The sequence below is a fragment of the Salvelinus alpinus genome, chromosome 25, assembly GCF_045679555.1.
Source record: "Salvelinus alpinus chromosome 25, SLU_Salpinus.1, whole genome shotgun sequence".
Classification (NCBI taxonomy): domain Eukaryota; kingdom Metazoa; phylum Chordata; class Actinopteri; order Salmoniformes; family Salmonidae; genus Salvelinus; species Salvelinus alpinus.
The window spans coordinates 16,490,500-16,517,494 of NC_092110.1; the positions used below are offsets into that span (position 1 = coordinate 16,490,500).

General features: G+C 44.4%; 1 protein-coding gene across 2 annotated transcripts; it reads left to right on the forward strand.

The window, feature by feature from the left end:
* LOC139553470 (1-phosphatidylinositol 4,5-bisphosphate phosphodiesterase beta-1-like) lies at positions 1-26,806 on the forward strand. 2 transcript variants are annotated; one of them, XM_071365815.1, is made up of 33 exons: positions 6-107; positions 340-862; positions 1,793-1,870; positions 2,377-2,445; positions 2,692-2,832; positions 3,063-3,142; positions 3,313-3,366; positions 3,631-3,706; positions 3,861-3,961; positions 4,122-4,285; positions 5,962-6,108; positions 9,956-10,113; positions 12,253-12,335; positions 12,434-12,518; positions 12,687-12,873; positions 13,052-13,125; positions 13,256-13,355; positions 13,860-13,944; positions 14,621-14,745; positions 14,859-15,013; positions 15,150-15,314; positions 15,586-15,685; positions 17,243-17,347; positions 17,550-17,662; positions 17,821-17,959; positions 18,118-18,171; positions 18,273-18,489; positions 18,607-18,766; positions 18,832-18,908; positions 19,028-19,117; positions 19,385-19,442; positions 19,590-19,676; positions 24,575-26,806. In XM_071365815.1, exons 2-33 carry the CDS (start codon positions 764-766, stop codon positions 24,746-24,748), a joined length of 3,600 nt encoding a protein of 1,199 aa, XP_071221916.1. In that variant the 5' UTR covers positions 6-107; positions 340-763; the 3' UTR covers positions 24,749-26,806. The 2 variants fall into 2 exon arrangements, with proteins under 2 accessions (XP_071221917.1, XP_071221916.1); XM_071365816.1 differs by lacking the exons at positions 18,832-18,908; positions 19,028-19,117; positions 19,385-19,442; positions 19,590-19,676; positions 24,575-26,806 and having other exon boundaries at positions 1-107; positions 18,273-18,479; positions 18,607-18,719.
* The last annotated feature ends 189 nt before the right edge of the window (positions 26,807-26,995 follow it).

The following is a 26,995-nucleotide window of genomic DNA, read 5'->3' on the forward strand; positions in this document are numbered from 1 at the left end:
AATAGCTCCTGCAGTAGTCCTGTACAGACGCGCACGCGCACCGACCACAGGTCAAGCTTTTTAGGAGTCAAACCTTTGCAACCAACCATGATGGAAAACCTGTACAGGTATGTATGGTTCTATGGTATGGTGCTGCACGTGGGAGCCCATACCCTCTGTATTGTTTTTGATGATTATTTTATTTAAAAAATAGATATAATTGATTATGGATCCAATAAGTTGTCTACATTGGTTTCATATTATCTCTCTCTCTTTTTGTCTGTCTGTGTATGTGTGTGTCTGTGTGTGTGTCTGTGTGTTTGTCTGTGTGTGTGTGTCTGTGTGTGTGTGGGCGTACAGGCTCCATACGCATGTCAGAGTGAGTCAGTGTGTGGAGGCAGTAGCAGTTATGTCTCACAGAGCGAGCTGACAGAACAGGACAGCTAGTACTATATTATCTTGTTTTACACTAGGTATACAAGAGGACACTGATACTAGAAGAGTAACCCTAAGACAGTCAGCTAGTACAGTAGGACGCATTATACTAAAGAGGAGTATACTGTTGATTCTACAGAACTGACTAGACAGGGCAAAAGACACCGTTGATTGTAGATGGATATGCAGCTTGTTTCAGTGATGTACATACCAGATCACTATCATCCAACCCTCTCAGTCTACTGACTAAAGAGGAGAGAAGAGGAGAGGAAGACAGGAGAGGAGAAAGAGTATAGACGGAAAGGGAAAGAGGACTTCCCGCGCTGCTGGTTGAAGGTGTGTGTGTACCATGGCAGGGGCTCAGCCAGGGACACATGCTCTGAAGCTTAAACCCCCGACCGTCCCCGATACTCTGCAGAATGGCAGCCGTTTCATGAAATGGGATGATGTGAGTATCAGTGTGTGAGTGTGTTGTTAACACTCCTTTTAGGAATGATAAGTGCTAGACATTTAAGATGAAAATGTGCACACACTTGACGTTTGTGGTTGTGATTACACATGTAACACATGTTACACATGTCATACATGTGGTTGCAAATATGTTGTAACGTGTGTGTGTGTGTGTGTGTGTGTGTGTGTGTGTGTGTGTGTGTGTGTGTGTGTGTGTGTGTGTGTGTGTGTGTGTGTGTGTGTGTGTGTGTGTGTGTGTGTGTGTGTGTGTGTGTGTGTGTGTGTGTGTGTGTGTGTGTGTGCGCATGTTAGAAGCTGAGTTGGGTTTGACTAAGGCGTTGCATAAGCATGAATCACTTTGGTCCCAAATTACCTCTTTACTTAGAAATATATACTGACACACACACGTACGCACCAATGCACACACACACTCTCTCTCCCTCTATCTATCTCTCTCTTTTATGTGGTGGAACATTTCGGCTAACCGAGGAGGGATTTTAACCATGGCAGTTACCATAGCAACATGCCAGCACATTTCTCTGTATCCTTGCTCTGTGCTTAAAACCTTCAACATACCAACACACATTCTTGCAAACACGCGCACATACACACCTATACACATGTACACACATACACACGTACACACACACACACACACACACACACACACACACACACACACACAATACAACATTTTCACAACCACATTACATGCATAATCACAACCAACAATGTCAAGTGTGTGTGTGTGTGTGTGTGTGTGTGTGTGTGTGTGTGTGTGTGTGTGTGTGTGTGTGTGTGTGTGTGTGTGTGTGTGTGTGTGTGTGTGTGTGTGTGTGTGTGTGTGTGTGTGTGTGTGTGTGTGTGTGTGTGTGTGTGTGTGTGTGTGTGTGTGTGTGTGTGCTAATCTCTGTCTCCATGTGGCCAGGATCTCTCAACAGTGACTCCCATCACCCTGACTGTGGATCCACACGGATACTTCCTTCACTGGACTGACCAGAACAAGGTACACACACACACACACACACACACACACACACACACACACACACACACACACACACACACACACACACACACACACACACACACACACACACACACACACACACACACACACACACACACACACACACACACACACACACACACACACACACACACACACACACACAGGAGCTAAGTGGAGGAGACGCCATGCTGTCTCTCACTTTGGGACTCCCACTGTGTATTCTGCTTCCTGCTGGGGCTTAGTCCCCCTGTGTGTGTGTGTGTGTGTGTGTGTGTGTGTGTGTGTGTGTGTGTGTGTGTGTGTGTGTGTGTGTGTGTGTGTGTGTGTGTGTGTGTGTGTGTGTGTGTGTGTGTGTGTGTGTGTGTTTTTGAGTGAGTTAGTGAGTGAGTGATGAATATTTTAACACCCCTCGCACTCCTTCTCTCATGTCTTTACTCCCTCCCTCATTATCTCTCTATCCTTTTTCCTCTCTGTCTTTCTCCCTACTATCTCTCCTGCAGGAGACAGAGTTGTTAGACATCACCCATATAAAGGATGCCAGAACAGGGAAGAGCACCAAAACACCAAAGGTACTTAACCCCCAGGACCTCTGAATCTTGACTCAAGCGTGTCAAACCAGGCTCCTATTGGTTTTCATCACTGCTTTTGATTCATAGTCTGATTCCCTAGCCAATCAGCAATACTAATCAGTAACACTGATCAATGATGTACCATGTTGAAATGAAAACACATTTTGAGGACTGGAGCTGACACCCCTGGTCTAACCTGTGACCTTGACCTCTAACCCCTAAACTCTGACCCTCTGTCCTCTCTAGGAGGCGAAGCTGCGTGAGCTGCTTGATGTGGGGAACCTAGTTGGTCGTATAGAAAATCGTTTGCTGACCATAGTCACAGGACCGGACATGGTCAACATCACATACCTCAACTTCATGGCCCTGCAAGAGGAGGAGGCCACGGTACACACACACATACATTTACATATACACACACACACACACACACACACACACACACACACACACACACACACACACACACACACACACACACACACACACACACACACACACACACACACACACACACACACACACACACACACACACACACACACACACACACACACACACACACACACACACACACACACACACACTGTCCCTCTCTTTGTCTCTGTGTTGCATAGGAGTGGGCTGAGGAGCTGTTCTCTCTGGCCTCCAACCTGTTGAGTCACAACATGAACAGAGAAACAAGTCTGGAGAAAGCGTGAGTCTATCAGGAAAATACATTTTGGTGCTGATTAAATCTTTACGGCATTTAAAAAGGAAACGCGGGTGCCAGACAGATCTGTGATAGCAATGGAGATCACTGGAAATGTTAGTGTGACGGAGGTGTGTGTATTCCTGTCTCCCTTTTTCCTAATCTTTCTCTAACAGGTATGTCAGACTGACCCTGCAGCCAAACTCAGAGGGCCGGATCCCAGTGAAGAAGTGAGTGAATCCCATTGGTTCCTCAATCACTTTAGGGGATCGTCCTGAGCAAGGTGTTGTGCAGAATCACTGATCTATATAAATTACCTGGTATCCCAAATAACTCTCATTATGGGATCAAGATTAGTGAATCTGTGCAGCGCTTTGCTCAGAGCCCATCCCTTCGAACACTAGTTGTCACTCCTGTGTCTACTGATTAACTCCCTGTGAATCCGTTGGGATGTGATTGGTTTATATTGTGCATGTCCTGCCCCTTTTATCCAGCATCGTCCGCATGTTCTCAGCGGACAAAAAGAGGGTGGAGACGGCTTTGGAACACTGCAACCTACCATTTGGACGGGTATAGATTATAACTATGGAATACTATACAATAATAAAGCTGGTAGTGGTGGTATTTTAACTGGAAGTTATTTCCTCTCACACTCAAGCCAACTATTTAAATGATCACTTCTTGAAACCTGAATCATCTCAGTGGTATTTGTGTTCCTCTGCAGAGTGACTCTATTCCCCTTGAGGACTTCACCCCTGACCTTTACAGATCTTTCCTCTCCCACCTCTGTCCTCGGCCAGAACTCAGCTCAGTCTTCTCTCAGCAGTAAGTACTGATACTACCTCCTGGTACCCAGCTCTAAACCCTGACCCTTTCTGATCCTTCCTCTCCAATCCTCTGCTGTTCAGCCAGAACTCAGCTCAGTCTTCTCTCAGCAGTATGTACAGTCACTAATTCCTGACTATTTCTCTCTCTCTTTCTGTAGAGGTGCTAAGGGTGCTTACCTGTCGGTGGATCAGATGACAGAGTTCATTAATGAGAGGCAGAGAGATCCTCGTCTGAATGAGATTCTGTATCCTCCTCTCAGACCCTCTCAGACACAGACCCTGATGGAGAAATATGAACTCAACCACAGCCTGCTCAAACAAGGTGTGTGTGAGTGTGTGTTTTGTGTGCATGCGTTTGTGCCTACGTGTAAGCTTGCGTGCATGCATGTATGCATACTTGTGTGTGTGAGATATGAGTGTCTTTGTGTATATACAGTGCATTCGGAAATGATTCAGACCCCTTGACTTTTCCAACATTTGTTACGTTACTGTCTTACCGTTACAGTTTTTCCCCCTCATCAATCTCAACACAATACCCCATAATGACAAAGCAAAAATAGGATTTTAGAAATTGTTGCAAGTGTAAAAAAACTAATAACGGAAATATCACATGTACATAAGTATTCAGACCCTTTACTCAGTACTTTGAAGCACCTTTGGCAGCGATTACAACCTTGAGTCTTGGGTATGACGCTACAAGTTTGGCACACCTGCATTTGGAGAGTTTCGCCCATTCTTCTCTGCAGATCCTCTCAAACTGTCAGGTTGGATGGGGAGCATTGCTGCACAGCTATTTTCAGGTCTCTGCGGAGATGTTCGATCAGGTTCAAGACCAGGCTCTGGCTGGGCCACTCAAGGACATTCAGAGACTTGTCCCGAATCTACTACCGCATTGTCTTGGCTGTGTGCTTAGGGTCATTGTCCTGTTGGAAGGTGAACCTTCACCCCAGTCTGAGGTCTTGAGCGCTCTGGGGCAGGTTTTCATCAAGAATCTCTCTGTCCCTCGATCCTGACTAGTCTTCCAGTCCCTGCCGCTGAAAAACATCCCCACAGCATGATGCTGCCACCATCATGCTTCACTGTTGGGATGGTGCCAGGTTTCCTCCAGACGTGACACTTGGCATTCAGGCCAATGAGTTCAATCTTAGTTTCATCAGACCAGAGAATCTTGTTTCTCATGGTCTGAGAGTCCTTTAGGTGCCTTTTGGCAAACTCCAAGCAGGCTGTCATGTGTCTTTTACTGAGGAGTGGCTTCCGTCTGGCCACTCTACCATAAAGTCCTGATTGTTGGAGTGTTGCAGAGATTGTTGTCCTTCTGGAATGTTCTCCCATCTCCACAGAGGAACTCTAGAGCTCTGTCAGAGTGACCATCGTGTTCTTGGTCACCTCCTTGACCAAGGCCCTTCTCCCCTGATTGCTCAGTTTGGCCGGGCGGCCAGCTCTTGGTGGTTCCAAACTTCTTCCATTTAAGAATGATGGAGGCCACTGTGGTTTTGGGGACCTTCAATGCGCGGAAATGTTTTGGTACCCTTCCCTAGATCTGTGCCTCAACACAAACCCGTCTCGGAGCTCTACGGACAATTCCTTCGACCTCATGACTTGGTTTTTGCTCTGACAGGCACTGGCAACTGTGCGACCTTATATAGACAGGTGTGTGCCTTTCCAAATCATGTCCAATCAATTGAATTTACCACAGGTGGACTCCAATCAAGTTGTAGAAACATCTCAAGGATGATCAATGGAAACAGAAGACACCTGAGTTCAATTTCAAGTCTCATAGCAAAGGGTCTGAATACTTATGTAAATAAGGTGTTTCAGTTTTTAATTTTTAATAAATTATCAAGTTTCTAAAAACCTGTTTCGCTTTGTCATTATGGGGTATTGTGTGTAGATTGCTGATGATTTTTTTATTTAATCCATTTTAGAATAAGGCTGTAACGTAACAAAATGTGGGAAAAGTAAAGGGGTCTGAATACTTTGTGCCTGTGTGTTCTGTAGGCCTGATCACGTTGGAGGGGCTCAGCAAGTACCTTGTGTCTGATGAGAACGGAGTGATTCCTCCTGAGAAGCTGGACCAGTCCGAAGACATGACCTTCCCTCTGTCTCACTACTTCATCAACTCCTCACATAACACCTACCTCACAGGTACACACACACATGAGTGATTTAGGGTCATGAAATATTGTGTGGTTGAGGGGTGGGTGGGTGGCGGGTGGGTTGGTTGGTTGGTTGAATAAAGAGAACACAATACCTTAAATCCATAATGTACTGTATCATAAATGTATAATTCTTGTGCCATTTTTATTTATAGGCTACTTTGAGGTTTTTCTCTCATTATTTTAGGTTATCTGGCATTAGTGCGTAAGCTTACGCTTTAGGGCCTAACTGTAGCCTATGCACGCCAAATAGGCTTTATGCCAATCATGAAATGCTTTTGGGAACGGGCAGAAAAAGTTAATGTAGATCCACAGAGGCAAAAAGGACAATCTCGAGTGTAATTCAATAAAAGAAAAGCTGTGAAATGGAGAGTTAAAAATAAAGAGAAGGGAGGGCAAGAAAAGTAATGTTTGGGAAAGATTTTAAGTGGTAAGAGGATGAAAGCAGTGCCGGGCTCTGTTATGTGTTATGATTGTGAGGCGCTATACAAATAGAGAGTAACAAGACGGGAACAGAAGTGGAACATTTTTATTTACTGGCTGCTACCAGCTCTCACAGTCAGAATTAGATGTTCACCCATGTTTCTCAAATGTCAAATTTTGAAGTTCTTCCAAACATCAAGTGTTTAAGGTTAAGTTTAGGCATTAACTCCAAATGCTTAAGGTTAGCCATTAACTCAGAATGTTTAAGGAAAGAGTTAAGGTATGGGATAGGCTTGGAACAAAAATGTCAAACACAACTTTTTTATTGCTGGATTCCAACTTGCAGCCTTTGGAATCAGAGACAGATGCGTACGCCCATCCGCTATTCCCGTCCACATCGCCCTAGCAAAACCAAAATCTACTTGAAGGTAACAGTGCTTACTGTTGCCCAGAGTGGCTGGTTTCCACGTCATCTCCTGACTTCCTCAGACATGGATGGATGTCAAATACTGACTTGTATCACAGGTTACCTGGATGATTTATTTCAGCATCTTGAGAGAATGCGAAGTTAGATACTGTCTGTATAGCTATTTTTAATCAGCATCTTAAAAGCTGATAGTAGGCTATTTCATCCATATAAAATATGCATCTTGTAACGATGTATGCTGAGAGTCGGGAAGCAAGTACAGGGAGTGAATATTTAATAAATAAACGGAACATAATACACAACAAGAATAGCACATAGACATGAAACTGAAACAGAAACAATAACGCCTGGGGGAGGAACCAAAGGGAGTGACATATATAGGGCAGGTAATCAAGGAGGTAATGGAGTCTAGGTGAGTGTCAATAAGTGCTGGTGCGTGTGACGATGGTGACAGGTGTGCATAATCAGCAGTCTGGTGACCTAGAGGCCAGAGCAGGAAGGTTCCCGGAGCGTGGGAACCTGTTGAGCCGGCTGGGGCATGGCTAGAGCGCAAAAGAAGGAGCAGACGATACAGCACCCTCTCTCCGACGCGCGGCTCCCGCCGCAGGACGCCAACCAGGGGAACGTTCCGGGGATCAGGAGCGGATCTGTCGCCTCCATAGGGGCACAGGAACCTGACTAGCAGCCTGATGCGCAGGAGCCTGGCGAGCAAGTTGTGGCATGGGAGCCTGCCGAGCCTTGGAAGGCATGGAAGCCTGACGAGCTAGCTGAGGCATCCTCGGTAGACTCGGCAACAGACACTTGACCCGCCAACCGAGTCTTGACACCCCGATGTACCGGCTGAGGCATGAAAGCCTGAAAAGCAGGCTGAGGCATCCTCGGTTGCTCCGGCAGTGGAACCCAGACCTGATGTCACCTCCAACACAACAAAAAAACACTCCCTGATGCTTCCCTTTGTTGAGGCGTTATTCTGTAAGAAAGTACAGGGAGTGCATATTTAATAAATAAACGGAACATAATACAAAACAAGAAACACAAACAGCACATAGACATGAAACAGAAACAATAACGCCTGGGGAAGGAACCAAAGGGAGTGACATAAATAGGGCAGGTAATCAAGGAGGTAATGGAGTCTAGGTGGGTGTCAATAAGCGCTGGTGCACGTGACGATAGTGACAGGTGTGCGTAATAATCAGCAGTCTGGTGACCTAGAGGCCAAAGAGGGAGTATACGTGACACATCCAAGCCAAACTGTAATCTTATCAGAAACATCTTGGGTCGTTTTCATAGCTTTCTATTTCCTTACAACCGGTCAAACTGATGTCATTTTGACATTTTGCATAGAAAATCTTTCCTGGTTTTTGTTGTTGTCGAGTTATTGTGTTTTCTCCCAGGTCCCCAAATGTCTTTGCTCCGCAAAGAAGCAGAGATGACAGAGAAAACTTTTTCGATGTCAACTAGAATGAAGCATTCATTCTTTTGATTTAAGACATTATTCTGGTGAGCAAGGGTTTATTTCGTCTTCTAGGGAAACATAATGACAGAAGATAAGGTGCATACTGTATATGTAATGATAGATAAGTTGAGGAACAAATAGAAATTATAACTGGAAACATATCTTCAGTGCATTCAGAAATTATTTTGTTATCTGACAGCCTTATTCTAAAATTGATTAAATTGTTGTTGTTTTTAAATCATCAATCTACAGTACACACAATACCCCATAATGACAAAGCAAAAACACATTTTTAGATGTTTTTGCAAATTATAAAAAATACAAAATTGAAATATCAGATTTACATAAGTACTCAGACCCTTTACTCAGTACTTTGTTGAAGCACCTTTGGCAGTGATTACAGCCTCACGTCTTCTTGGGTATGACGGTACATGCATGGCACACTTGGGGAGTTTCTCCTATTCTTCTCTGCAGATCCTTTCAAGCTTTGTCAGGTTGGAAGGGGAGCATCGCTGCACAGATTGTTCAGGTCTCTCCAGAGATGTTTGATCAGGTTCAAGTCCGGGCTCTGGCAGGGCCACTCAATGACATTCAGAAGCCACTCCTGCGTTGTCTTGGCTGTGTGTTTAGGGTCGTTGTCCTGTTAGAAGGTGAACCTTCGCCCCAGTCTGAGCTCTCTGGAGCAGGTTTTCATCAAGGATCTCTATGTACTTTACTCCGTTCATCTTTCATTCGATCCTGACTAGTCTCCCAGTCCCTGCTGCTGAACAATATCTACACAGCATGATGATGCTGCTGCCACCACCATACTTCACTGCAGGGATGGTATTGGCCAGGTGATGAGCGGTGCCTGGTTTCCTCCAGATGTGACGCTTGGCATTCAGGCCAAAGAAGTTCAATCTTGGTTTCATCAGACCAGAGAATCTTGTTTCTCATGGTCTGAGAGTCCTTTAGGTGTCTTTTGGCAAACTCCAAGTGGGCTGTCATGTGCTTTTACTGAGAAGTGGCTTCCGTCTGGCCACTCTACCTTAAAGTCCTGATTGGTGGAGTGCTGCAGAGATTGTTGTCCTTCTGGAAGGTTCTCCCATCTTGACAGAGGAACTCTGGAGCTCTGTCAGAGTGACCATAGGGCTCTTGGTCACCTCCCTGACCAAGGCCCTTCTCCCCCGATTGCTCAGTTTGGCCAGGAGGCCAGCTCTAGGAAGAGTCTTGATAGTTCCAAACTTCTTCCATTGAACAAACAGCTGACTCTGGCATCACTAACACACACACACACACACACACACACACACACACACACACACACACACACACACACACACACACACACACACACACACACACACACACACACACACACACACACACACACACACACACACACACACACACACACACACACACACACACACACACACACACACACACACACCTATTATTTGTTGACTCACACAAATCTAGTCTGTGTGTAGGCCTATATATATTTATAAATATGTGTGTGTACGTGTATGTGTGTGTGTGTGTGTATAGCGGGGCAGCTGGCAGGTAGTTCGTCAGTGGAGATGTACCGTCAAGTGATGTTGGCAGGCTGTCGGTGTGTGGAGTTAGACTGTTGGAAAGGACGGACCACAGAGGAGGAACCAGTCATCACACACGGCTTCACCATGACCTCAGAGATCTGCTTTAAGGTACACGCACGTCGCACGCCGCTCGCACGCACACACAAACACACACATGCTCTGAAATCTCCTGCATCAAGGCTAACTCCATTCATCTGTGTCAAGGCTACATTAGTCTTTGCCTTGTCTCTGCTTCTAAAACGGATCATTTTATTCAAATATAGTCTATATCGGACGTGGCAGGCCACTGCAGTAAGCTGAATTCACTGTCATGTTCGTGGAACCATTCCTGGACAATCCTAGCTTTGTGTCATTGGGCATTATCCTGCTGAAAAAAATATTTTCACAGATGGATACACTGCTGCCATGAAGGGATGCACCTGATTGGCAATGTGTGGCTCAGTTAGTTGGGCATGGTGCTTGTAACACCAGGGTTGTGGGTTTGATTCCCACGGGGGACTAGTGTGAAAAATAATGAAAATGTATGTACTCACTACTGTAAGTTGCTCTGGGGAAGAGTGTCTGCTAAATGATGTAAAAATGGCAATGATATCCTGGGGCATTCAAACATTGCGCCACTTTTATCAAGGGGCCAAAGTGTGCCATGAAAACACAACCCACACCATGAAACCACCACAACCTGCCTTCAATGTTGACACGGTGCGTGATAGATGCAGTAGTGTAAAAATTCTTTAAAGTACTACTTAAGTAGTTTTTTGGGGTATCTGTACTTTACTATTTCTAATTTTGACAACTTTTACTTTAACTTCACTACATTCCTAGAGAAAAGTATATACTGTTTACTCCATACATTTTCCCTGACACCCAAAAGTACTCGTTACATTTTAAATGCTTAGCAGGTGTTAGGAGTATGTATTGGAGGTGTAGTGAACAAGCACACTTTTTATTCCGGTCAAAAATAACAGCACAAAATACATAAAATGTGCTCAAAACACGGAACATAGACAAAAAGTAATGCGTGTAACAATATCCACAATAGCAAAATACACGTAACACAAACAATCCTACACAAAGACATGATGGGGAACAGAGGAATAAATACATATGAATTGATTGGGGAATGAAAACCAGGTGTGCAGGGAACAAGACAAAACAAATGGATACATGAAAAATGGAGCGGCGATGGCTAGAAAGCCGGTGACGTCAACCGCTGAACGCCGCCCGAACAAGAAGAGGAGCCGACTTCGGCGGAAGTCGTGACAGCAGGACAGGAAAATTGTCAAATTCACACACTTATCAAGAGAACATCCCTTGTCATCCCTACTACCTCTGATCTGACAGACTCACTAAACATATGCTTCATTTGTAAATTATGTGTTAGTGTTGGAGCATGCCCCTGACTATTTGTAAATTAAAATAAACAAGAAAATTAGGCCGTATGGTTTGCTTAATATAAGGAATATGAAATTATTTATATTTTTGCTTTTACTTTTCATACTTAGGTATATTGTAGCAATTACATTTACTTTTGATACTTAAGTATATTTGAAACCAAATACTTTTAGACTTTTACTCAAGTAGTATTTTACTGGGTGACTTTGACTTTTACTTGAGTCATTTTATATTAAGGTATCTTTACTTTTACTCAAGTATGATATTTGGGTACTTTTTCCACTGCTGGATAGATGCATGTACTCATGTGGTTTTCTTCATACCCTCGTCCTCCCATCAGCGTGAAACAGCAGGAACCAGGATTCACCAGACCAGGCAATGTTTTTCAAATTCTCCAGTGCCAAGTGTTTTCGTTCCTTAGCCCACTGCAACGGCAGTTTCTTGTTTTTTGCTAAAAGAAGTGGAACTCTATAAGGTCGTTGGCTGCCATACCCCAATTTGTGTCAATGTACGATGAGTTGTGCATTCTTTTCTGGGTCTTTGGGCACGAATGTTGTACTGTCAGTTGACAAACTGTTGCCCATCTGTTACTCTGCACAATTCATGTCAGCCTTCTTTTTCTTCTTTCATCAATTACCCGTTTTTGACCACTGGCCTGCCATTGGCTGGATGTCCTTTGGGTGGTGGACTATTCTTGAAACACGGGAAACTGTCGAGCGTGAAAAACCCAGCAGCGTTGCAGTTCTTGACACACTCAAGCGTTGCAGTTCTTGACACACCTAATGTTTTGTACACTCAGTGTATATATGTGTAATAAAATAACCAACTATTATAACTTCTCCTTTTACTCTACAGGAGGTGATTGAGGCCATCGCTGAGTGTGCTTTCAAAACCTCTCCTTTTCCTGTCATTCTGTCCTTCGAAAACCATGTGGACTCGTGAGTGAACATATATATATATATTAATAGGCGAATATATTAGAAAATATTTGGTGAACTGCTCTTTAATCCTGACCCCTGATCTCTAATCCTAAAAGGCCGAAGCAACAAGCCAAGATGGCAGAATACTGTAGGTCGATTTTTGGAGATGCACTACTGATTGACCCACTGGAGAAATATCCTGTAAGTTTTTAGGACACATGCGCACCCCACCAACCCCCCCCCCCCCCCCCCCCCTCCCCTCCCCTCCCCTCCCCACACACACACACACACTTGCATGCATGTACACTGATATGTGTGTGCGTTGCCTGTGCGTGTGTGTGTGTGTCTGTTTGTTTGTGTGTGTGTTAGCTGGAGTCTGGGGTACCCCTGCCAAGTCCTCAGGAGCTGATAGGTAAGATCCTCATTAAGAACAAGAAATCCCACAAGCCCTTGGCTGCCCATGGCAACAAGAGAATGGCAGAGCACCCAACCAACCAGAGCGTAGCAGCAGAACAGGCAACAGATGAACCCTCGTCTCCTAGCAACATTACAGAAGGTGAGGCTGTCTGCAAGTGTGCCCTAATGCATAAAAATTATGATAATAATAATAATCATGTTCATCGTCTTCATCACTACCATCACAGCTGGTGAGGCTCTCTAGAAGCCTTTTATAAGAGATGACAACAACAACAAAAACACTTTTAGAGTATATGAAAATGTAAACATTATTTCAGGAGAAATAGAGGGTGAAGACGATGATGATGACGATGATGATGATGACGATGACTGTAAGAAGACATCAGATGAGGTGAGTTCAGTAGCTTGTACTCTGCTACCATGGTTACTTGGTTACCCTTTAACACTGCTGATGTAGGTTAGAGGGGAGTGTCAGGGTTAGGGTAACATGGCTGCCTGTTATGTGATGACTTTGTCTCCAGGGGACAGCAGAGGAGCGGGAGGCCGTAGCCACAGAGGAGATGTCCACTCTGGTCAACTACGTCCAGCCCACCAAGTTTAACTCCTTCGAGGCGTCCAAAAGTATGCTGGCTCACTGCATATATACTGAGTATACCAAACATTAGGAACACATTCACATGGAACACATGTTGATTCCAATGCTTCCCAAAGTTGTGTCAAGTTGGCTGGATGTCCTTTGGGTGGTGGACCATTCTTGATACACACGGGAAACTGTTGTGTATAAAAAAACAGCAGCGTTGCAGTTCTTGACACAAACCAGTGCACCTGGCACCTACTACCATACCCTATTCAAATGCACTTAAATGTTTTGTCTTGCCCATTCACCCTCAATTGTCAAAAGGCTTAAAAGTCCTTCTTTAACCTGTCTCCTCCACTTCATCTACACTGATTGAAGTGGATTTAACAAGTGACATCAGTAAGGAATCCTAGCTTTCACCTGGATTCAATTGGTCAGTCTGTCATGGAAAGAGCAGGTGTTCTTAATGTTTTGTATACTCAGTGTATACACACATATGAGCGCATAAACACGCAAATGCATAATAAACCATTATGTTCTTTCCCCAGAGGTTAATCGTAGCTATCAAATGTCATCATTTGTGGAGACTAAAGCTCTGGAGCACCTCACGAAGTCGCCCGTGGAGTTTGTGGAGTATCCTTAAGATTCAGCTACCCTCTAAATAACCCCAACAATAACCCAGAACCCTAACTCTACTTCAGTATTAGTTTGTAGTGTGGTTGATTACTTCCCTCTTAAGGGTTTGCGTTGCTCTCTATTTTAGCGAATTCCATTGAAGATTAGCAGCAGTTAAGTCTCATCAATGCAGTTGACTAATATACAGGCCCTACTCTACACTCTTAGAAAAAGGGTTCCAAAAGGGTTCTGTGGCTGTTCCCATAGGAGGACCCCTTTTTGGTTCCAGGTAGCACTCTTTTGGGTTCCATGTAGAACCCCAATGTGGAAAGGCTCCTACATGGGAACCAAAAAATTCCTATCTGGAACCAAAATGGGTTCTTCTCCTAGGGAACAGTCAAAGAACCCTTGTTGGTTCTAAGATCAATCAATCAATCAAATGTATTTATAAAGCCCTTTTTACATCAGCCGATGTCACAAAGTGCTATACAGAAACCCAAACAGCAAGCAATTCAGACGTAGAAGCACAGTGGCTTGGAAAAACTCCCTAGAAAGGCAGGAACCTAGGAAGAAACCTAGAGAGGATCCAGGCTCTGAGGGGTGGCCAGTCCTCTTCTGGCTGTGCCAGGTGGAGTGTTCTAGTAAGAGTGTTCTTACTATAATGTAATGTCATGTCTTTAACATGTCCTCTCAGATATAACAAGCAGCAGTTGAGTCGTATCTACCCTAAAGGCACTAGGGTGGACTCTTCCAACTACATGCCACAACTCTTCTGGAACGCTGGCTGCCAGCTGGTGGCGCTCAACTTCCAAACTATAGGTGAGGCCTGCCTACTTGACCTGTGACCCCTGACCTCGCTTAACCTCTGACCTCACCATGACCTCTGTCTCTCTCTCTTTCTTTATCCCTCTCTCTCTCTCTCTCTCTCTCAGATCTGTCTATGCAGTTGAACCTGGGCATGTATGAGTACAATGGGAAGAGCGGCTACAGACTGAAACCAGAGTTCATGAGACGACCAGACAAACACTTTGACCCGTTCGCTGAGAGCACCGTGGACGGCATTGTGGCTAACACAGTCAAGGTCAAGGTAGAAGTTACAGAATACTCTAACCATAACCATAACCCAACCAACACACTGTCTGTCAAGGTTAACCAGTTACTGTAGTTTAGACTAAAGCGTGGATATAATTAGCCCATTTAAACTGAGCGTCTCTCTCCTACAGATAATATCAGGCCAGTTTCTGAGCGACAAGAAGGTAGGTGTGTACGTAGAGCTCGACATGTTTGGTCTTCCTGTGGACACCAGGAGAAAAGCCCTGAAGACCAAGACATCCCAAAGCAACGCTATCAACCCTGTCTGGGACGAGGACCCAATCATCTTCAAGAAGGTGAGACAACAGTATGACCGACTGGGTTGGAACCCAGGTCCCCTAAATGCCATAAGACTGGACTGTGTTAGCCCTCTGAGCTAAAACCTAGGCATTAGCTCAGAGAGCTAACTCAAATCTTCAGGATTCAGGCAAACTGTATAACCATAGGTAGCGTATAATATTGAAGTGTAACAGTTTAACTGTGTAAAACTGTATTATTTTAACTGTATAACTGTGTATAATATTAAGGTATATCAATGTATGACTGTGTCTAATTGTGTTTTTGCAGGTGGTTCTCCCGACATTGGCCTCTCTGAGGATTGCTGCATTTGAGGAAGGAGGAAAGTTCATAGGTCACCGTATTATCCCTGTGCCAGCCATACGGCCCGGTAAATCAAATCAAATCAAATGTTATTTGTCACATACACATGGTTAGCAGATGTTAATGCGAGTGTAGCGAAATGCTTGTGCTTCTAGTTCCGACCATGCAGTAATATCTAACAAGTAATCTAACAATTTCACAACAACTACCTTATACACACAAGTGTAAAGGAATGAATAAGAATATGTACATAAAAATATATGGCGATGGCCGAACGGCACAGGCAAGATGCAGTAGATGGTATAGAGTACAGCATATACATATGAGATGAGTAATGTAGGGTATGTAAACATTATATAAAGTGGCATTGTTTAAAGTGGTTTGTGATACATTTATTACATTCAATTTTTAATTATTAAAGTGGCTAGAGATGAGTCAGTATGTTGGCAGCAGCCACTCAATGTTATTGATGGCTGTTTAACAGTCTGATGGCCTTGAGATAGAAGCTGTTTTTTAGTCTCTCGGTCCCTGCTTTGATGCACCTGTACTGACCTCGCCTTCTGGATGATAGCGGGGTGAACAGGCAGTGGCTCGGGTGGTTGTTGATCTTTTTGGCCTTCCTGTGACATCGGGTGGTGTAGGTGTCCTGGAGGGCAGGTAGTTTGCCCCCGGTGATGCGTTGTGCAGACCTCACTACCCTCTGGAGAGCCTTACAGTTGTGGGTGGAGCAGTTGCCGTACCAGGCGGTGATACAGCCCGACAGGATACTCTCAATTGTGCATCTGTAAAAGTTTGTGAGTGTTTTTGGTGACAAGCCAAATTTCTTCAGCCTCCTGAAGCGCTATTGCGCTTTCTTCAACACGTTGTCTGTGTGGGTGGACCATTTCAGTTTGTCCGTGATGTGTACGCCGAGGAACTTAAAACTTTCCACCTTCTCTACTACTGTCCCGTCGATATGGATAGTGGGGTGCTCCCTCTGCTGTTTCCTGAAGTCCACGAGCATCTCCTTTGTTTTGTTGACATTGAGTGTGAGGTTATTTTCCTGACACCACACTCCGAGGGCCCTCACCTCCTCCCTGTAGGCCGTCTCGTCGTTGTTGGTGTTGAACATTGAGATATTAAATAAATGATAGAGACGAAGCCTTGAATAGAAAGAATCTGTAGCGACCCAGAAGGCTTTGGAATGTGTTTGATGGAGGAGAGGAGAGCGATGTGTTGATATAGGGAAGACAGATGGATATTTGTGGATTAGGTGAAGGAGAGGTTGAGGCCCTCTTGTCCAGATGGGTTAGGGCAGTGTGCAGTGTGATTGCGTCGTCTGTGGACCTATTGGGGCGGTAAGCAAATTGGAGTGGGTCTAGGGTGTCAGGTAGGGTGGAGGTGATATAGTCCTTGACTAGTCTCTCAAAGCACTTCATGATGACGGAAGTGAGTGCTACGGAGCGATAGTCATTTAGCTCAGATATCTTAGCTTTCTTGGGAACAGGAACAACATTATATTTACCTGTAAACAGTAAACACTGTTTCTGCAAATAGTTTTGTGTTTCTTTCTCTCTGTAGTCCTTATTGTCCTCTGTTTTCCTCTCCTGTCCTCAGGTTATTAACTATGTTCTGTCTGTCTCAGGTTATCGCTACATCGGCTTGAGGAATGAGAAGAACCAGTCTCTGATTCTGCCTGCTGTGTTTGTCTACATTGAAGTGAAGGATTATGTCCCAGACACCTTTGCAGGTAGGTCTGGTGTATGACAATGCCTATTAGACCTGGAGGTCTCTGTATAAGCTTAATACCAGCTTAGTCATCAGTGGTAAGGAACACGTGCACGTGTGGCAGGAATATCTGGCCTCAGAGAAGTAGTCTTTTTCTTCAGCTTGCCCACATTGCATCAAGGCTAATCCCTAATGTGTGTGTGTGTGTGTGTTCGTGTGTGTAGATGTGATCGAGGCGCTGTCTAACCCCATCCGGTATGTGAATCTCCTGGAGCAGCGGTCCCAGCAGCTGGCTGCTCTCACCCTAGAGGAAGGGGAGGAGGAGACCAGCAAAGAGGTTTGTGTTCAAACTAGGGTTTTGTGGTCGAAAGGGGATTATGGACAGTAAAAACGGGTTCTCCTTGATATACATGCATTTGGAAATACTGTTACATTGCTGTTGTTGCTGGTGTTGATTGTAATGTTAAATGCTGTTAATGTTTTTGTGTTATAAAGGTTGAGGCTAATGCTGATCAGCCAGGGCCCGCTGAGCCAAAATCGAACCTACGACCTGCTCCTCTGGAGAACGGTCTCAGCCCCAGCCCTACCGTCACACCCAGGACTCCTACTAACACACCTCAGCCTGCAGCCACAGGTAACCCTGGACTTCTGACTCCTGACCCACCAACTTCTATCTGCCAAAGTCACACCCAATACTGCTACAATGTCACCGCAGATGTATTGACATTAATTAATTTCCCCATTTAAATGGTGTGCCGCCAACCAATATTAGTGTTTTTGTTGTCTTTTCAGAACCAGCCAAACCAGCGTTGAAGACTGAAGACATGGTGCAGAGCGTTCTGATAGGTCAGAGGGATCAGGGGGCGGGATTGTGTGTGGTCAGTATAAGACAGTGTGGCTGTGGTGTGTAGTCTATGTGCTCGACTGTGTGGTCTCTGCCGGTTCAGATATGGAGGCGGCCACACTAGAGGAGCTCAGGCAACAGAAGCTGATCATGCGGGAGCAGAAAAGACACTACAGGGAGATGAAGGATGTGGTGAAGAGACACCAGAAGAAGACTTTGGAGATGGTGAAGGAACATACCACCAAATACAACCAGGCTAAGAACCAACACACACGCAGACACAACGCTCTCCTGAAGACTAAACAACATGGTAAGACAAGGTAGGTAGGGTGGAGGGGGGGAAGTAAGGTAGAGTGTTGCATTGTGTGTGTATGTGTGCGTTGTCCCTAACCCTGACTCATGTCCCTTTTGTGTGTGTGTGTGTGTGTGTGTTGTAGAAGTTTGACGCCTGGAGGGGAGGCTGAACTGAAGCAGTTTGATGAGGAGGGAGAGGACCAACTGGGGGAGCTGAGAGAACAACAACAGCAACAGCTACTGGAGCTGAGGCAGGAACAATACTACAGCGAGAAATACCTCAAAAGAGAACATATCAAACAGGTAACACACACACACACATTAATACATTATATAACTGTACATTCTAATACTCACCACTATTGCAGCTGATGGAGAAACTGACTACGGTGACTGAGGAAAGCCAGAACAACCAGATGAAGAAATTAAAAGACATCTGTGACAAGTGAGTTTGACATGACTGTGAGACGTCAGTTTAACAGAGTCGTAAAGTGAGTGTATTATAGAGATATAATTGTAAACAATTCTATAAAATATCTAATTTGTGATGCTCCACCGTTGTAGAGAAAAGAAAGACCTGAAAAAGAAAATGGAAAAGAGGAGAACAGAGAAAATCAAAGAAGCAATGACGAAAGAGAAGCACTTGGCTGAAGAGTAAGAGAGAACTCTGTGTGTGTGTGTGTGTGTGTGTGTGTGTGTGTGTGTGTGTGTGTGTGTGTGTGTGTGTGTGTGTGTGTGTGTGTGTGTGTGTGTGTGTGTGTGTGTGTGTGTGTGTGTGTGTGTGTGTGTGTGTGTGTGTGTGTGTGTGTGTGTGTGTGTGTGTGTGTGTGTGTGTGTGTGTGTGTGTGTGTGTGTGTGTGTTTGACAGAGAGATAGAAATACAGCCTATGTGTATGATTGTATTTCTTCTTCTGTTGTCAGGGAGAAGTTGGAGATCAACAAATCATATGTGAATGAAGTGGTACAGAACATCAAGAGGGTAAGGATGAAAGGGTTTGGGGACAGACATCACTCAAAACTCCTGTTGGTGAATCATCTGCGTGACGTCAAGTACTGTTATAGTGATAGCGATTCCAGGAACGAGTGGTCCAATCACTGAAGGTAACCTCTCTGTTCTCTGCTCTAGCTGGAGGATGCCCAGGCAAAACGTCAAGAGAGACTGGTGGAGCAGCACAAAGGCATCCAGCAACAGATTCTGGATGAAAAACCAAAGGTGACACACCAACTAACCCATGACCTCTAACCTTTAACCCCGTAGCCCTTATTTATTTATTTAACCTTTATTTAACCAGGTAGGCCAGTTGAGAACAAGTTCTCATTTACAACTGCGACCTGGCCAAGATAAAGCAAAGCAGTGTGACAAAAACAACACAGAGTTACACATGGGATAAACAATCGTACAGTCAATAACACAATAGAAAAATCTGTATACAGTGTGTGCAAATTAAGTAAGGAGGTAAGGCAATAAATAGGCCAATAGTGGCAAAGTAATTACAATTTAGCAATTTACACTGGAGTGATAGATGTGCAGATGAGGATGTGCAAGTAAAAATACTTGTGTGCAAAAAAGCAGAAAAACAAAAACAAATATGGGGATGAGGTAGGTAGTTGGCTGGTTGGTTGGTTGGATGGGCTATTTACAGATGGGCTGTGTACACCTGCAGCGATCGGTAAGCTGCTCTGACAGCTGATGCTTAAAGTTAGTGAGGGAGATATAAGTCTCCAACTTCAGTGATTTTTGCAATTCGTTCCAGTCATTGGCAGCAGAGAACTGGAAGGAAAGGCGGCCAAAAGAGGTGTTGGCTTTGGGGATGACCAGTGAAATATACCTGCTGGAACGTGTGCTACGGGTGGGTGTTGCTATGGGGACCAGTGAGCTGAGATAAGGCGGAGCTTTACCTAGCAAAGATTTATAGATGACCTGGAGCCAGTAGGTCTGGCGACGAATATATAGCGAGGGCCAGCCAACGAGAGCATACAGGTCGCAGTGGTGGGTAGTATATGGGGCTTTGGTGACAAAACGGATGACACTGTGATAGACTGCATCCAATTTGTTGAGTAGAGTGTTGGAGGCTATTTTGTAAATGACATCGCCAAAGTCAAGGATCGGTAGGATAGTCAGTTTTACGAGGGTATGTTTGGCAGCATGAGTGAAGGAGGCTTTGTTGTGAAATAGGAAGCCGATTCTAGATTAAAATTTGGATTGGAGATGCTTAATGTGAGTCTGGAAGGAGAGTTTACAGTCTAGCCAGATACCTAGGTATTTATAGTTGTCCACATATTCTAAGTCGGAACCGTGCAGAGTAGTGATGCTAGTCGGGCGGGCAGGTGCGGGCAGCGATCGGTTGAAGAGCATGCATTTCGTTTTACTAGCATTTAAGAGCAGTTGGAGGCCACGGAAGGAGTGTTGTATGGCGTTGAAGCTCGTTTGGAGGTTTGTTAACACAGTGTCCAAAGAAGTGCCAGATGTATACAGAATGGTGTCGTCTGCGTAGAGGTGGATCAAAGAATCACCCGCAGCAAGAGCGACATCATTGATATATACAGAGAAAAGAGTCGGCCCAAGAATTGAACCCTGTGGCACCCCCATAGGGACTGCCAGAGGTCCGGACAACAGGCCCTCCGATTTGACACACTGAACTCTATCTGAAAAGTAGTTAGTGAACCAGGCGAGGCAGTCATTAGAGAATCCAAGGCTGTTGAGTCTGCCGATAAGAATGCGGTGATTGACAGAGTCGAAAGCCTTGGCCAGGTTGACGAAGACGGCTGCACAGTACTGTCTTTTAACGATGGCAGTTATGATATCGTTTAGGACCTTGAGCGTGGCTGAGGTGCACCAGTGACCAGCTCGGAAACCAGATTGCATAGCGGAGAAGTTACGGTGGGATTCCAAATGGTCGGTGATCTGTTTGTTCACTTGGCTTTCGAAGACTTCAGAAAGGCTGGGCAGGGTGGATATAGGTCTGTAACAGTTTGGGTCTAGAGTGTCTCCCCCTTTGAAGAAGGGGATGACCGCGGCTGCTTTCCAAACTTTAGGAATCTCAGATGATACGAAAGAGAGGTTGAACAGACTAGTAATAGGGGTTGCAACAATTGCGTCGGATAATTTTAGGAAGAGAGGGTCCAGATTGTCTAGCCCAGCTGATTTGTAGGGATCCAGATTTTGCAGCTCTTTCAGAACATCAGCTGTCTGGATTTGGGTGAAGGAGAAGCAGGGGGGCTTGGGCCGGTTGCTGCGGGGGGTGCAGAGCTGTTGGCCGGGGTTGGGGTAGCCAGATGGAAAGCCAGATGGAAAGCATGGCCAGCCGTAGAGAAATGCTTATTGAAATTCTCAATTATTGTGGATTTATCAGTGGTGACAGTGTTTTCTAGTCTCAGTACAGTGGGCAGCTGGGTAGGAGGTACTCTTATTCTCCATGGACTTCACTGTCTCCCAAAACTTTTTGGAATTAGTGCTGCAGGATGCAAATTTCTGTTTGAAAAAGCTAGCTTTTGCTTTCCTAACTGTGTGTATTGATTCCTGACTTCCCTGAAAAGTTGCATATCGCGGGGACTATTCGAAGCTAGTGCAGTATGCCACAGGGGTGTTTTTGTGCTGGTCAAGGGCAGTCAAGTCTGGAGTGAACCAAGGGCTGTATCTGTACTTAGTTCTACATTTTTTGAAAGGGGCATGCTTATTTAAGATGGTGAGGAAAGCACTTTTAAAGAACAACCAGGCATCCTCTACTGACGGGATGAGGTCAATATCCTTCCAGGATACCTGGGCCAGGTTGATTAGAAAGACCTGCTTGCTGAAGTGTTCTAGGGAGTGTTTGACAGTGATGAAGGGTGGTCGTTTGACCACGGACCCATAACGGATGCAGGCAATGAGGCAGTGATCGCTGAGATCCTGGTTGAAAACAGCAGAGGTTTATTTAGAGGGCAAGTTGGTCAGGATTATACAGTGGGGCAAAAAAGTTTTTAGTCAGCCACCAATTGTGCAAGTTCTCCCACTTAAAAAGATGAGAGAGGCCTGTAATTTTCATCATAGGTACACTTCAACTATGACAGACAAAATTAGAAAAGAAATCCAGAAAATCACATTGTAGGATTTTTAATGAATTTATTTGCAAATTATGGTGGAAAATAAGTATGGTGGAAAATAATTATAGTTGAAGTGTACCTATGATGAAAATTACAGGCCTCTCTCATCTTTTTAAGTGGGAGAACTTGCACAATTGGTGGCTGACTAAATACTTTTTTGCCCCACTGTATCTATGAGGGTGCCCATGTTTACGGATTTGGGGTTGTACCTGGTAGGTTTCTTGATCATTTGTGTGAGATTGAGGGCCTCTAGCTTAGATTGTAGGACGGCCAGGGTGCTAAGCATATCCCAATTTAGGTCACCTAGCAGGACGAACTCTGACGATAGATGGGGGGCAATCAATTCACATATGGTGTCCAGGGCACAGCTAGGAGCTGAGGGGGTTCTATAACAGGCGACAACAGTGAGGGACTTATTTCAGGAGAGATGGATCTTTAAAAGTAGAAGCTCGAACTGTTTGGGCATAGACCTGGATAGTATGACAGAACTCTGCAGGCTATCTCTACAGTAGTTTGCAATTCCGCCCCCTTAAGCAGTTCTGTCTTAATGGAAAATGTTGTAATTGGGGATGGACATTTCTGAGTTTTTGGTGGCCAGGATTCAGACACGGCTAGCACATCAGGGTTGGCGGAGTGTGCTAAAGCAGTGAATATAGCAAATTTAGGGAGGAGGCTTCTGATGTTAACATGCATGAACCCAAGGCTTTTACGGTTGCAGAAGTAAACAAATGAGAGCGCCTGGGGACACACAGGGCCTGGGTTAACCTCTACATCACCAGAGGAACAGAGGAGGAGTAGGATGAGGGTACGGCTAAAGGCTATAAGAACTGGTTGTCTAGTGCGTTGGGAACAGAGAATAAAAGGAGCAGATTTCTGGTCGTGGTAGGATAGATTCAGGGCATAGTGTACAGACAAGGGTAAGGTAGGGCATGAGTACAGTGGGGGTAAACCTAGGCATTGAGTGACGATGAGAGAGGTTACATCTCTGGAGGCGCCAGTTAAGCTGGGCGTGGTCTCTGCATGTGTGGGGGGTGGGACAAAGGAGCTATCTAAGGCATGTTGAGCAGGACTAGGGGCTCCACAGTAAAATAAAACAATGAGAGCTGCCCTAAACAACAGTATACAAGGCATATTGACATTAGAGAAAGGCATACGCAATCACAGGTGTTGATTGGGAGAGCTAAGACAACAACGGGTGAGACAACAACGGGTAAACAGCTAGGACAACAACAACGGGTATATGGCGATGAATGGGCAGAGAGGGTCAGTTAGCTACACACAGGGCCTGAGTTTGAGGCAGATTTGAGACAGATAAACAAAATTAAGTACCGTGTTAATGGACAGTACAGCAGTCATCGGCTGTGTAGCCGAGTGATCATAGGGTCCAATGAGCAGCACGAGATGAAACAGGGAACCGTTCGGTAGTTGATTACTACGTTGAGCGAGCGGGAGACACGGCGTTCAGGGAGCTAGCAGGCCGGGAATAGCAGATGGATCATCACCAAACATCCACAATGCAGAGGCCGGTTGAGAGCAAATCGGCCGAGTTACGTCAGCAGACCAGCAGACCAGTCGTGATGGATCGGCTGGGCTCCGTGTCGACAAAGGGTCCAGACCAATTGACAAGAGAAGTGTTGTAGTTGGTGTACTTCGTTTGGTAGCTGGGAGATGGGCCTAGCTCAAGGCTAAATGGTGCATGCTTCTGGACAAGGGTGTTAGCCACAATAGCTCCTCGGTAACCATTAGCTAGATCCATTGTGATGGTCCAAAGCTTGCGGCAGGAATCAGGTGATGTAGTGGAAAAAAGCAGTCCGATATGCTCAGGGCTGGTATCGCACTGTGCAGACTGGCAGGTATTATCCGGGTTATCCAGACTAAAGCTGCAGGAGTCCGAGCTAAAGGTAAAGACCGCTAGCAGAGGCTAACAATATTTACATGGGACGAAAACAAACACGTCTTACTGCTGCGCCATTTTGGATTACCATAAACCGCAAACGCCTAACTCTAACCCCTGACCACTGACCCTAGCTGCAGGGTGCGGTGGAGGCGGAGTACCAGGAGAAGTTCCGCCTGTTGCCGGGGGAGATCCAGGACTTCTTGCAGAACAGAAAAGGAGGGGTCAAAGGTCATGTCGTGCCCCACCCCTCCACCCCTCATGACACGCTCTCTGAGGAGGAACTAGATGAGGACCGAAGGGAGTGAGAGAGAGGGAGGAGAGAGAATGGGAAAAAGTCCATCCTTTTCATACTCCTACTCTGTAACCCGGAAAACGATAAGTGGTTGAATGGTCGAGGAGAGTGTCAATTCGTTAGTAGGCAAACAGTGAAGTATGCTCAACTCCTCAATTACCTACTTTGGCAGAGGATGCACAAGAGTATCCTCCCGGCGGCTAGCGCAGAAGTGTTTAAAAATCTGCCACACCCCCTTTGAATCAGCTGTTGTTTTCTCAAAGGAGAAAAGCATGAACATATTTTATCTATAAAATGTGTTGCACAACAAGCTACATTTGTTTTTATCACTTTACAAATTTATTTTGGGATTCCACCCCTGTAAATATAATTTGGCTGATAATGCGAAAGTGGAGAAGGAGAGTCTCATTTCATACAAGTGGATTTGTTTCCACATTTCCTCTCCTCGCCTCTGCTCCTCGATTACCTTTGACCTTTTTCAAAAGCAGGCAAGCAGTGGATGGAGGAGAGGACATGAGGAGTCGAGCAAAACCAATTGAGGTTCTGCCAGAGAGAGAGAGAGCTTTTCTTCTTAATGAATGCTGGTTTAGTGATGCACTCTACAGGTAGTCCGGGACAATGTGTATTGTCATGTTATCTGCGGCATATTAACCATAACTTTTTGATAGTTGAGATTTGATATACAGTATACTAATACTGCTACATTGTGCTCTCCTGCCTTAGAGGACTCATAAGTAGGCCTAGTGGCCGAGCAGAGTGTGTTGCATGAGGCCAAGCAAAGCACGTTATTATTCTACTGACCACATCTTGACCTCAGACACGGTCCTGTTATTCTGACCGCATGTGATTCTTATCTGGTCATGGGGTTGTGGTAGTCAGTGGACAAGGGAGAGGCTTTTTGCTGAATTTCTATTTGCACTGAAATGTAGACCATTTGCTTCTCTTTGCAACACTCCTGGCTGTCTGTGCTTTTCTCTTGAAAGACGTTGCTGCTGAAAAGGTTTGTTTAATTGTTTTCTACTTGATATTAATGCTTTTAGAGAGTTTTATATACAGAAATTTTGCTAATGACATTGATATGTTATTTTAAAAATAATGAGCTGTTGATTGTTGTGGTTCCTTACAGTTTCAGGGATGCATGACTTTATGCAGTATTTTTATTGAATGTTTCAAATGTACTATTATATGGTTATTAAAATGGATGTACTGGTTCAATCATAATTAATGACTTAGTTTAATTTTAGTTTATGTTAAATTATATTTAATACAATTATATCCCAAACCATTTCCACCCCTATCTCATGTCTTACTCCTGATGTAGTGTAAAATAACCAAATAAAATGTCAGATCCAACAAATATTTAAGAAGCGGTTTCACAAGGGACCAACAATGTGTTGCAACTGGCTAAGTATGTTTTTGTTTGGTTATTTATTTGTATTTGTTTTACTTTTATGACATTATCTTGAATAGTGTTAATGTTAGGGGACTGTGTGTCTGGGTTAAGGTGAGGGCATTTGTCCTGTGTATGTGCTTTGCCCAGAATTTGTGAAACCCCTTATTTTAAATATTGCACTTTAAGCATCATAAAATATGTTTGACCATTTTTCTGGGGTTGGATGTATGTTTTGATAAAACAACTATAGGCCTAGTATACCGTAGAAATTACAAAAAAATGAAGTTGTATTAAGTTTGGATCAATAAAATTACATGAATTCCTATGAAGAAAACCTACATTTCTCAACATGTTATGGAATTACAAACTGTGTTTAAGTCTCTTTTTGAATACAGGTTTCAGGTAATTATATTAATATTTCTGATGTATATAATTGTATTGGGTTTATTTGTATATAGTTGCATTTGTTTGATTGTAGTACTATATTCAAAAATGATAAGATAAGTCAAATATGTTGGGGGTTACTAGTAAGTATGTTACTAGTAAGAATTATTTGTTGATATGTTTAACTTTAAAAGTTCTCCTTTGTATAGAGCCTTAGCTCTCAGTAATGATTTGCCCCTTGTTTTTGTGATTACTTGAACCACATTTATGACTAAAATATTTATTCTGAAATGAGATGTGTGTATTTTCTTTTGTTAAAACTTCTTATGGCTGCAATCCCGCTACCGGGATCGATATGACAACAGCCAGTGAAAGTGCAGGGCGCCAAATTCAAACAACAGAAATCTCATAATTAAAATTCCTCAAACATACATGTGTCTTATATAATTTTAAAGGTAATCTTGTTGTTAATCCCACCAAAGT